General features: G+C 36.9%; 1 protein-coding gene across 5 annotated transcripts in view; it reads right to left on the bottom strand.

Annotated features, from left to right (window-relative positions):
• Positions 1–13524, bottom strand: part of CHN1 (chimerin 1) — a 102679-nt gene that overhangs the window by 62304 nt on the left and 26851 nt on the right. For all 5 annotated transcript variants that reach the window (XM_080400544.1, XM_080400543.1, XM_080400546.1 and 2 more), the window contains 2 exons: positions 6119–6150; positions 5123–5236 (listed from right to left, as the gene is read on the bottom strand). In XM_080400544.1, the coding sequence (XP_080256670.1) occupies positions 5123–5236; positions 6119–6150 (146 nt within the window). The remainder of the gene's footprint in view (positions 1–5122; positions 5237–6118; positions 6151–13524) is intronic.

Here is a 13524-nt window from a genome sequence, read left to right as displayed (position 1 = left end):
CAAGGGGGGTGGGGGGGAAGCAGCCCATCATATTAGCTGGCATACCTGTTGTGTTAGCCTAATGAAACAGCTTCACCATGAACTGTTTCTTTCATCTAAAAGAAGCCACAGATACCAGAGTGGCCAACTTTTGAAACGTGCCTGAATTCTGCACCTATGGAAGTGTGACAGGCTAAGCCTGGGGGAGAAGGAACAGTCCCTCCCCAAGAGCTTCAGCTGGCCACAGAGGAAGGAGCACTCTTTTGCCATTTCATGCAGAATAAAGAAAACTGGTCAAAGTGGGTCAGGCTGAAACATATTTATCCCACAGATAGAATTGCTCCAAAATATGATCAAACCTATTTATCCCAGCTAAGCTTTAAAGTTGGTGTGTGCATGTATATCTGTACACACCTATGTGTATATAGTTTCCCAGGTATTTCAGCTAGTAACTAAAGGAATATTGTATGAATATTTTAGAAAGGTTTTTAGACACTGAATTCAGTCCTTGCTACTGCCAATCACTGCATTTACAAATCAGGTAAAAAAAAATACACATAAAGATATGCAAAGTATAGTCTTTAAAATGGTCTTTATAATTTTTTCCTACCAACTACTATAATGTCAGAATACTGTTACCACGGTGAAGTGAGGGGATGGAGTCAGCTAGTATTTTGCGGGGCTCCTTCTGATTACTTATAGATCAGCTGTGGATTCAGGATAAACTATGACCAAATTTTGATACATTCATAATTTTAAAGACCATAATTTAGTTATTAACACATTGAAAGTTTTTTCCAATGATTTTTCTTTCCCCAATTCTTCCATGTCTCAGTCTGTACAATGAGGCTTTCCAGAAGAATGCAGATGCACAATTTTAACCTCTGAATTCAAGAAGCCTCTTGCAGTTGTTGAATTTTACACATGTAAGTAATCCCATGGCAATCAACACATGTTCTGGAAGAGCACTACACGTGTGTCCTGAAAGAGCCCGCTGAAAATGAACAGCATTTGGCTACCGAAGCAATTGTCCTGAAATTAAAAAGGTTCATTTGCAGTGTTATGCTTCAATAACCTACTAAAATAGCCTTTTAAAATATCTGTGGCTAGTTTCTTAATGCAATTTCATAATTTAGGGAGGCAGAACATGTGTATCAATTTCTTGCACAGTACGTGTAGTAGGTTGACTAAACTAAGGATTACTAATTCTTGACATTTATTTTGCCTCAAGAATTCTCTCCTGATGCCACATAATCTTCAACGTGCCCTAACCCTCAAACATAAAGCAAACTACTCATAATCACAGCTAACATCATTACCTTTTTTTTTTTAAATCATGCTGCAAAACCTTATTTCCATTCATTTTCAGTATCACAACAATAGAAATTGCAGGAAGGGAAACCATGGTAACCAACTGAACGTGCTACAGCAGATATCTGCTCAAAAGAACATGCAGTACCATCACACTTCAACGCCTACCACTAGTACAATCTCTACCCATTTCCTCCTTATCTTCATCCTAATTATTAAACAAGCTCTCAACCACAAAAGGCTACATTGTCTTATTGTTACTGTCATTTGCTATAGGTCCTGGCATTAAGCACTGTACTACACTTTTGCCAAATTTAAAAGCAGATCTAATACCTCCAGGAGCTAATTAGGAATTTTCAGTTCTTTTAATCAGTTTGGAACATCTAATTAATGTTACAATGTATTTTATATATTTTTATTGTCAAAGAGACTTGCTGATATGTATGGACACACATATATACCTACAATAATTTTCTCATGTTAGTAATTTTTTTTAAACCTCAGGGTTGCAAAAAATTTTCAGTGGCATTCTCTGGTTAATTAATTAGTAAACATCAGTGAATTCTGCTATGATTTTTCTTTTTTTTTTTTTTTAAATAAGCTATGAGAAGCCACATTCATGATTAAGTACAGGCATTAAATATAGTAGGGTGCTGCTTTCTACTCTTATTTGTGTTTATGCTTCATTCTCTTGCATCTGATGTCTGAACTGATAGAATTTCCCAGGCTTTCTTAGGCTCTGAACATCAGTTTTCTTTGCAGGACAGGTCTGAATATTTAGCCAAACACACACTTAACCCAAAATTTAAATTATCATTTTCTTTTTCCCTAAGAACGTACTTCTACCTCAGTTACAAATTCTGGGAAATTTGTTTTCTGAAAAAAAACCCGTCTTTTTTTGAATTTAGATTTAAAAGGTAGTCTCTTAAAAACAACAAAAAAAGAAATTATGCAAATTAATTGCACAATAATGGATGAAGGTAGACAAAAACAGCTCATCAGAAGGTGATCAAAATGCAGCTTCTCATATAAGTGGAAAGCAGATTTTACAGTAATTCACCAGCAACTTTAATAACTGAAAAGGTATTTTGTGTAAGAATCACTTTTTCTACCTTATTAAAGAAGAAGAAATACTCAAAATCTTCACTTTGAACTCAGTTAACTATTCCACAGCATTGCACTAAGAATATTTGACTGCCTCGGTTAAGCCTGAAAAATCTATTATTTGCCCTGTCCTATATTTGGTCATTTAATCGGTGCTAGGCTATGTCTGTAGCTATTGCAGCTCAGGAACAAGATCTTTAGATCTGCTAAAGCTTGTTCTATAAAAGCATCAGAGCCTAATGCTCCACAGCGGTCAAAAACTCATTTAAAAAGATTTAGAGAACAAAGAAAGAAAACTCCATGGCCCACTTCATCTTGAACAGGATGTGCAGTCCTGGTCCCCTCACCTCCAAAAGATCATCACAGAGTAAGAGAAAGGCGCAGAGAAAGATGACAGAGATGATGAGGGGTATGGAACAGCTTCACTACAAAACCTGAATGTATAGTTTAGGACTCCTTGACCTGTAAAGAGAACAATAAGGGGTATGTGAGTGGCATCGAAAAGGTAAATGGAGATCAGTTGTTCACTGTTTCTCATAATACAGAAACTAGGGAGCATCCAATAAAATTGCAAGGTGGAATCTTCAAAAAAGGGATGCTGCTTCCCATAACACCTGGTTAAGGCATGGAACTCATGCTACAGTTGCAGACAGCAAAGTCTACCAAGGTTAAAAAATGGGCTCAGAAAGCCACTAGACAAAAATCTCTCCATCAAAGGCCTGAAGAAATAGCGAAGATAACAATTTGGCTCAGAAGTCCCTGAACAGCAAATTTTCAGAGGCTGGGAGAGCACATCAGAACTACTACTACATGTTCATCTTGTTCTGACACTTTTCTTTCAACGTTTGCTATTAATAGCTAGCAAAGAGTGGATACTGGATTGGACTATGAACTGGTCCTTTGATCTGACCCAGTCAGGGAACTTGCTAATACGTAACAGATATATAACTCAGGAGAAACTCTTTGCAAACTATTACCCAGATCTCTCCCCAACTCTATCCATTTTATGATGGCTTAAAGCATCCCTTAGAGTAACTTAAGAAGAAGTGAGATGCGGAAGAACCACGTTAGGAGTAGAATGGTCCATAAAAGAACCTTCATGCACCAACTGCATTTGCATTCTGTGCATTTTGGATGTAGCTAAAGGCTGTAGCTTAGTGTGATTAGCCAATCTGTTCCAGATTTCACAAAAACATGTTTTTATAACTGTGAATTCTGTCTGACTACAAAGTAGTTATGATTTGTGGTGTTAACAGTTTGTTCTTTATCTTGTAGAAAGATTAAGTTGTGTAACAGTGGAAATCTTCAGTGCAGAGCAAAGACAATCTAAGCATCTCTGGAAGAAGCCCGCTATAAGTACAGTCTAGAATGGAATGAGCAATGAGGATAGAGACAGAAGAGAATATCATTGTTTTTCCCCTATAATACAGCCCCCTGTAAGGTGATCTTTAATAATTTTAGAAAAAGATACTTACTTAACAAAGTTGAGCTAGGTTTCATTAATCTCTATCAGAGTTGCAGCATTGAGGATGATGTATTCAGAAATACATTTAGGCAGTCATAATAAGGATTCTTAATTCTACCCTTATGTCTCAGCTAGCTTGCTTTGTGGCCAAAGGAGTTTTGTTAGTGTTTTTTCTAACTTTCAATTTAACTAGGTTAGAAACTTTACAAATGCAGGAGATAACTGATGTTAAAGTTGATAAAACAAACTGTAATATAAACTAAATCTATCAAACAACAAACACCAGGATATCTTCCTTTTTGAATTCTGAGGATGCAGAGGACACAGTGCCTTCATTTAATTTAGTAACACAAAGGAAAACATTAGACAACACGGAACTACAACTGGAACTAAATTAAAAACAACTTCACCAATGACTTGTGTGAGGATACCATCAAGATTGTAGACATCAGCTACAACAGTTGGCGGAATTAAATGTAGAATTCAAATTTTTCCATGATGATTTGAGGAGTTGCCTGGTTTGGGTCCCCAGGACAAAGCATGAGAAGCTTGGGTTTTTGCACTGCAGAAATGAAGAGTGGATATATTTCATTGCAGAGACAGCATACCTTGCCACAGAAGGGGTTATGATCCTGTTTCACTAAACTGCTCTTCACGACTGGATGCACTGGGTTTTTCAGGATTCCCAGGCATGCTGGCACAAACACAGGAAGAAGACATCTGCCAGATCTAGGTGTGCTGAGCTGTCTGAAGTGCCTGCCCCTCAGCCAGGGAACAACCCTATCTCAGTTTCAACAGCAGCTGATCCTACCCAATGCCTCCACAAGACTTTTAGGTCTCAAAGAACTGGGATCTTATGATGCAATTGCACTTCATAGCTAGTTTTCAATTTGTCCTATTCACAACCGATAGACTGTCAAAGACAGACAAGTCAGGCAACAAACATACACGGAGACAAATGTTCTCAAACGTCTAAATGGGGTCACATCTGTAATGTAGTGGGAAAAGGGCAAAATGAAGCACTACCAGCAAAAATGTAATTGCTATTATCCTGATGGTGCAAGTAATAAGGAATGTTAGCACTTCAGAAAGGGTTAGGAAAGGTTAAAGATACCAAATCTGTAACTGAAGTAAAAGTACCACCACGATTTTTAAAACAATAAAATTAAGAAAATCACAAGGAAGTTCAAGCACTAAGGTCAACAACACAGTACAATCTTTTGAATATTTTATAAATTTAAAAATGAAGTATTAATTACGAACCTTAATGCCAAAGTGTAGGTTCCAGGTTGCCGTTGGCTTTCACGAATGAGGTAGCTTCCCTCTGCAACGCTTAATAATTGGTCAGCTTCCTCCCTTGAGATCATCCCATGGAATCTAAGGAAAAAAACCACTTCTGAAACACACGTTTTCACTTTTAAATCACCTGTTCTTCTTTTAAAAACCACCAACCACAGTAATTAAAAAAAGACACAAACATAAAAGTGACTGATTTTTAGGAATCTACATCTTAAACTAATCTCCCTTTCTGCCTGCATTTGAAGTCACTTTAAATGGTTTAGAAAGGCTTCTATGAAACAGTATCTATGAAATTAGTATATTGCTTTTAAAATCTGCATCTATCAATTTAATATGTAGAAATAAATCCATTTTCTCCTGCTGGCTTCACATGTTTTGTGCCAGTGGCATGCAATACAACATTTTGCAGCATTCAGGGACTTAATGGCAATTTGCTAAAAACTTGGGGATGACATATAATCTCAGTAATTACTGGTGTAATATCCCAGCAATACTACACATCTTTTACCAAAAAAAAACCCAAGTAAGATCTACTTTGTTTCCCCACACTAAAATCTAACCATCTTTGCCTTAGCAGTCTGAAACAGAAGACACACATATACTGTACACTTGTATTGCATTTGTGATCCAAATCTCTTATTTTCCTGCACACAAACGCCTTCTGCAAAAGCCAATTGGAGGTGGGGGTAGAAAGAGACAACCCTCTGAAAGTACAGAAACATGTTTTTCTGACTTAAGGTAGCACTCAATGATATCCATATCCATCAGGAAACGCAGCTGTATATTTTAGGCAGACAAAAGTGATGGTACTGCAATAATAATGTAATGGTGAACAGGACACACTGCTGTAAAACACACAGCAGCAGCAAAGGCCTCAGAACAAACACTTGCAACCTTTTCTGTAATAATATCAACCAACACAGTCAAGATAAACCACTTTCAGAGATGTATGTTACTTACTCTCTTCCATAATATTTGGGTCTGTTCTCTACCTAGAAGAAACAACAGAAATTGTAATGTTTCATAACAAGTGAACCTATACAGTAAGCATACTGTCCATAATATAGTATTAAAAACAGAAAGGGATATAAAGTGAAAGTACAGACAAAAGTCATCTGCTATCCCAGGATCTTCCCTGTGAGTGGAATATAGGGAAACCAAAGGTAGACCTCTGGGAAACATCGCACTCTGAACGGCTTAGAACTGACTGAGCAAGAATGAGCCACTTGGATCACATCATCCTCAGCGCTCCACTGATACAAACTGATGGCATTAAGTATTGCTTGTACACACGGCCAAAAAGGGGAAACAAAAGATTCATTTCAGGGGTGTAAGTGCACTATATTGTTAAATGCACTAATACAGTGTAACATCTATAAAACTCTTAAGTTTAGAAGTTATCATCCATCATAGAGCTGTCGGTGCCACTGCTGTGAGAAATTAAGCCTCAGAGTGAGGGCGAGTGGTAGATTCAACAAGCAAGTGCCTAAGTCTTGCACTTCTTGACTTCATTAAACTGTGCAATCAGCAGTATCACCTAAAAGACCTCAACAACAGGTATGCATGTGTTATGCTGTGTAACACTAGCTCTTCCATGCTCTAGAGAGCATACAGTGTAAATGCAGAAAACACGCAAGGGTGTCAGAACACAATTTGCCTGCCAAGTATTTCAGATGAAGTAACTAATCTGCAGTTGTCCAGGAAGTTGAGAGACAAGTGAGGAGAGGAACTGCAGACCTCCCAGAAATCAGCTTAATAAATATCCCTCCTTGCTACATTTAAAGGAAGAAACGCTTTGGAGAGTAAACTTCAACATTTATACAACTGGAACTACAGGAGTACAAAATGATCCAGCTATAATAAACCACAAAATACTCACAGTACACTTTAGTTTCTTTTTTCCCATCTTTTCAGGAAAAAGCCTACTAAAACTGGCACTTCTCTCCAGTTACCTTAGCGGAGTATAAATAAAGATTTCAGATGTCCAAAACAACAACAAAAAATACATCCTGGTGTACAGCCTAATAACAACTCTTCCACATTCCCACCAAATAAAAAGCTATTGTGATAGTTCACCACTTTTAAAAATCATTTAATCACTGGAAAGATGTAAAATGTTCTAAAAGATTTCCTTTTCCTACATAACAGCAAACAAGAGTTGACCAGTGTGATAACTGGGCCTGAAGAGATTGGATCATTTCAGAAAAGAAGAAGTCTTACATATTTTTTGTTAAATGTAGGCTATTTCTTCAATAGGAAGACAGCAACATGAATGGCAAAAAAATGCAAACATTTTATTGTTGTTATTACAGAAACTTGCAACAATTCGTTAACTAAAACCCCCAAGATAAGACATTAGTCTCAGGCAGTTGTTAAAAAAAGAATCCTGTTATGGTAAGATTTTGTTGCCTGTCTATTGAGATTTTATATTTATCTCTGTGAATACAGTGAATTTACATGACAGAACTGGAAAACTTATATAGGCAAAAGGATTCCATTTCAGAAATGGATTAGTAAAGTGACAGGACATCTTCAGAGTACTTGCAAAAACTAAGACAAATTATAATATTATACTCTGTGTGCAAACATTTGAAAATGTAAACTGGTGGATGACCGGACAAAAACTGCTGGACTTCAGACAGTTGTAGCTGGGTTTGCAGTTCATCTTGGTGGATGATGAGTTAAAAAGGAAAATAAGCACCTCTGTGAACACTGAGTCTCTACTGATCAGTTTTACCAACTCACAAACTCGGTATAAATGTTGATGTGTAACACTGTTTGCTTGTGTAAGACTCAGTGCAACTGGAACACCAATTCACTGAGTTTTATTGCCCGTTTTTTGGTGTTTTGTTTTTTTAAATAACTTTTAAAATTTATGATATTTGGGGCTTTTGACATCTAGATTGAATGCATACATTTAGACTCTAAGGCAACTCCAACAGAACTCAGCAGGGGCATTCTAATTCACTCAGAATTAGCTGGGCTACACACACACTTAGTGCAGTCCACGTGAACTTACAAAAACACAGATTTCTTGTAAGCCAAATCTACCATTTAAGACAGTAAATACTGTTCTCCAGCTTCCTATAATGCTTCCTACAAGTATCGTTACACCAGCTTTACTCATAACAACTTAGGCGTAAGAGGCAGTGTGACATTTGTTCTTACTTCAGGTATCCCTAACTGCACCAGAACTAGAAGCAACATGCAGCTTTCTTGGTCTTTTGAGTCTGCCTGGACTTCAAAAAGTTCCTGCCAGACTGTATTTCTACGAATTACAGTTGCAGGCACCCACATATCTTCCAGCTGCATTTCAGCGCTGAAAGCCAAAACACTTCAGCTTAGAAGCCTCAGTAGCCTAACTTTCACGCTTGGTCAGCCTTAAATCATGGAGACAAAACCAAAACATCCATCCAGATTGGAACTAAAACCCACCTAAGAAAGGAAATACGTTTTTAGATAAAATGAAAGCAGTAGCAAGAAAATGGTCATTTTAACTAAAGCTGTTAGCTGAAAATACAGTGCAGTTGTCCTCTGCAGACTTTCTTTCTAATTTGGCAGTATTTTTGGACCAAAGTAGCGTTGAACATGAGTGAAGGCAGCCTTAGCTACTTCATTTTCTCTGTATCCAGCAAAGATCAACTGACTGCTAAGCCTTTTGACTTCTCAGGGCTTTTTATTTATGAGAAAAATTTCCTACTGCTGTTTGTTTGGCCTGTGTCTGGCACAGTTCTAAAAAAAGGCTTCTAACTTAAGGGGGAAAAAACCCAACAAACTGTGAGATGGTTGATTTCAATGTGCTTATTTGTATAGCACTGATGCAGAGGCCACAGAAAAGATTCAGGTCTCACTATAATACTTGCAAAAACCATAAAGGTCAATGAGATATCCACTACTGTTTCATTCTGATTTTTTCAAACCGAGGTATGAAGCAAATGAATCCAAGTTTACGAACAAATAAAAGGGACAGATTTGGCAAGTGCCTTACAGTAGCCAGTCCTTTGGAAAAGAGCTTAGTTACCGTCAAAGCTGGGAAGTCATTCTGGTTGAGTGTCATACAGATAAAGCAATCTTTGAGAACAGGTCTAACAAGGGTGTGCATTATATATGCTCATCTATGCTATGTTTCTTGACTGCCCGTAGAGGCCATTTTCACAAGACTACACAGAGATGCTGTTCAACAGGCTTGTTAACTACTAGCTCTGAATTAGGATGAAGTCTCATAATAGGATGGAAAAGGCCAGTGATTTTAATTATCTTCATCATTTGTCTGTTTGATATTTTCTCATACATAGTTATTTAAAATTTATCATGGAGTCCATTCATACAGCAGTCAAGGATGCCCTAAATATGCTTGCACATGCACATGTGTGTATATAAAAGATTATATGTACAAAAAATACAAATTCCATGAAGGTAATACAATATTAATTGGACAAATTATAATTCAGATGTAAGCATCATGTAGAAGTCAAGCATCCTTAGAATGTTAAGGAATCACCAACTTTACAAATTAACCTCACACAGTGTTAAAAGCTTTGGCTCTGCCGCATCTTCACAATAAAAAATCCCAAATGAATGCTTTTTACGTCAGCGTAACTTCACTGATCTGTGTGTTGCTCTGATATGAAACTGATGTAACAGAATAGAAACTCTAATTCTCTGTATTTGAAAAGCATTTCATTTTAAGTAGGTCATTCTGTTGAATACACCTCTCAGTATCAGCACTTGTACAACATGTGCTTTTGTACCTTAAATAAAAGGTTGCAGTTTTTATAGTGTGATTTCCAATTATTCTTTAACAAGTGCTTTTTCCCTAATCATCACTCTTGCTTATGTCATCAAGTGGAATACCATAAGGCAAGAGGAGCAATTTACACGCTAATACCTTACCAAATTACATGTTGTTCCCTCCCACTGACCTCTTTGATGTTCTCTGGACCAAAATTATTTTCCTAATATTTATGAATTTGTTTATACAGCTGAATAATTCAACCACTTAGGAGAAGATTCTGCTTCCCACTGACTCATGCATGGCTGCTAATAGAAACCCAGCTGAGAAAGAGCAGATCACAAAGCTCAACACTAGCAGAAGAGGCTGAGACCAGAGAGAAAGGTTAAATATGTTACTGCTTGCTGAATATATTTTCACTTCAAATCTGGCTCAGCTGCATAAATTGCGCAATACTTATAACAAAAAAACAATTATCTGCATTATAACAAATTAATGCAGAAGTAGGAAAATGCACACGGATAATGTACTATTTCAATTTTACCTTTTTTAGGTAAAAATAAGCTTCAAATAGGTGGGTTGTTTTAATATAAATGAATTCTTTAATGAGACATGTATTTAATATGCTCTGTTCTGCAGCTAAATACCTGCCACTGACTGATTCTTTTGTAGCTCTCTTTTATTTAGCTCAATTCTCACTAATTTCTAAAACTTGCAGCTTTTATTTCTCAGTTTCTACAGTAATGCTCATGGTGCAGACAAAGGTTTAGTCTGCAGAATTCAAGAAACTATTTTAAAAACACAGAATATATCTTCTTTTTTTTTTCCATTCACTCTAGCACAGGGAAAGTTTTACACTTATTCAGCGTTTGTCATATATTATAATCCTGTTTTGGAATAAATTCATAGAAATACAACATTATAGACACTAATGTAGTGCATTTCTTTCTTCAGTTGCAGAGTGTTTTGATTGCTTGTGGTATTTTTGCCAATCCCCCATTGACTCTAAGAGACTACCTGTTTGTAGAATTAGACAAGGAGGACCTCTATGTAGGGACGCTCTCCAAAGAGCTTGGATGAAAGGTTCATGCAGGACACCACTCATCCACAGCAAATTTTCCTCCCTATAACAATCCAACATTTCAATTTGCCACCCGTATAATAACTAACAAAATTTATAATTAACAGAATTAAAATTCAGTGATAACATGGATGAGAAAATTACAGTGGTCAGTGTAATTCATATTTGAAGAAGCTTTACACAGATGCTTTTATATTTGTCTGGCAAGAGCATGTCTCTTGTTTGATTCTGAAAAGGCAGCAATCTGGACCTCATCAATAGTTGAAGGATTTCCAGCACTCCAGAGGCAGAACACATTTTTTATTTTCAGATACTGAATACACATTAAATTTATATCTCTGCTTATTTGACTGGATAGGCTAATAGTATTCTAAGAAATACTATGAAGGAGAACTTGGTATAAAATTTGCTTGTGGCTTCTAATCACCTAGGGCAAAAAGACCCCAAAGCTCTTCTTTGCTGTCAAAGTAGCATGGGATATAATGCCAACAGATTTTACTGAATTTACCAGACCCCTTTATCAGTTTATAGTTTCTCCCTGACTACAGGGTATGTATGCACTGTGCAGTTCACAAAAAACCCAATTACAATTGTTATCTGCTGTAAGATTTCCTTAACTGCTACTACTTTCCTACTACTTACATTTCTAATTTTTTTTTGGTTGGTTGGTTGCTGTTTGTTTTTTTAAAGAAGCCAAAAGGCATATAGATAAATGAAGATTCTAATTCTCTAAGAATTAAAACATTCACACCTGAGGCTCTCAAAGTATCTAATTAAAGAAACTGAAGAATTGTCACTGATCACAAGAGCTATGCAACTTTATGAGCAACACTGTAAGTCTGTCACTATATGAGTAAACAATAGCAGGGCTCTGAGATAAGACTCAGCAAACAAAACCTACAATGATTTTACAGGCATAATGTCAGCACCTCAATGAACAGTGTCAGAAGCCTACCAAATATCCCTCATACGCTTTACAGTATGTATATGTATAATATATTTACACACATACTAGCACTTCTTCCACCAGTGAAATATTTTTGAGGAGAGTAAGGAAAAAGCAACTATTCAACAGTACTTAACAACAATAAACACAACCCATTGGAAGCAGGGAGTAAAATACTTCATCCTACCCAGGTGAGCACTCTGTACAATCACAAACCTGTATTATAAGACTAAGATCCTACAAGACTTCAGATATTTTGTATATTAATATAATGAAAACCCCTATCATAGAAAATTCACAAAATAGAAGAGAACCTTCCTAATAATGTTGCAATGGGAACAAAAACCTGGAAAACCTCCCATTCTTTCACAGCTTAGATCTTCTATAGATCTTCCCTCCAGATGTCCACCCTAACTTACCTGATGCACAGAAGATATCTGCACAGCAACCTTAACAAGAATACTCCAGCCTGGACCCTCATTAACAGTAGAAACACTGGTTAAAACAAAACTTTTTGCTACAATGCTTCTTGTAAAATTAATGTATTGGTCTTTCCTATAATGATGTCTTGCTTAAGTGCGATCAGCCATAGCTATACCTTTTATAAAAATACAAATCTATCAAATTAACAGAGGAAAACAAGAGTTCTTCCACTAAATGCAGTATTTCACTTCTGTTAAATCTCTACTTTTTATTTTAAAACCTGAGACTACTTCATAGAATCACAATTGGGCATTTGACATGATGACAGGGAAACGGCTGTTTAATTCTGTAAGTAATACGGCTTGTGGTCTAGGCTGTAAGCTAGCAATGTTCCTGACAGTGCTATGTCCCTCTGTATCCAATACTACGCCAAAGTGACTAACATATTTCAAAGATTAATTTTCTTTCTCTTGGCACATGATAAAAATGCTTAAGTTTTATTGCAGCAATGTAACAACTTTCAGTGGTTATTCAGTAAAAGCTGTGTTTTGTAATACTGCTTAACAAGTCAAGCCTAACATTTTAGCATTTTTGAAACTGAAATTAATGTTTTCCAGGTTCCTAACTGAAGCTGCAAGGGAGATGCAGTTGTAAGTGAAATCTTGCTGACATGGATGTTTGGTATCAGTTAAACCCTCCAGCAACACAGCTCCAGAGAGGTGCTGCTCTGCTGGATGGCAGCTAAGGGCACACTAACAATTTGGGGTCTGCCTCAACTACCCATCAGCAGGTGTTTCTGTATCACTGCATATCAATGGGATCCCATTGATACTGTTTGGATCCTTAAAATCTGTGGCTCTGCATAGCTTAGCTACTAGTATTAATGAGTCTTAAAGTACTACAGCTCAAATAATAGCACCAGGGGACATTTCAGTCTTCCCTCCCTTGATTTATTGCACACATTTAGCAGCGATGCATGTACAAATGGGTGCATAGCTCCACTGTTCAGCTCTGCTCTTGCTTCTGTGGATTTCTGACCCTAAAAGGGGGAGAAAAGGCATGTTTCCATATATCTAAGAATCAAACCCCAGTAAACTATTCTCATGTATACACACCATACTCAAAATTCTTTTTAACTCAATTTTTAGATCAAATAGATTTCCAGATACCAGTGCCCCCAAGGC

Source organism: Falco punctatus (assembly GCF_963210335.1).
Source record: "Falco punctatus genome assembly, chromosome: 8".
In the NCBI taxonomy this organism is placed as follows: Eukaryota; Metazoa; Chordata; class Aves; order Falconiformes; family Falconidae; genus Falco; species Falco punctatus.
This window is presented reverse-complemented; position numbering and strand designations above follow the sequence as displayed.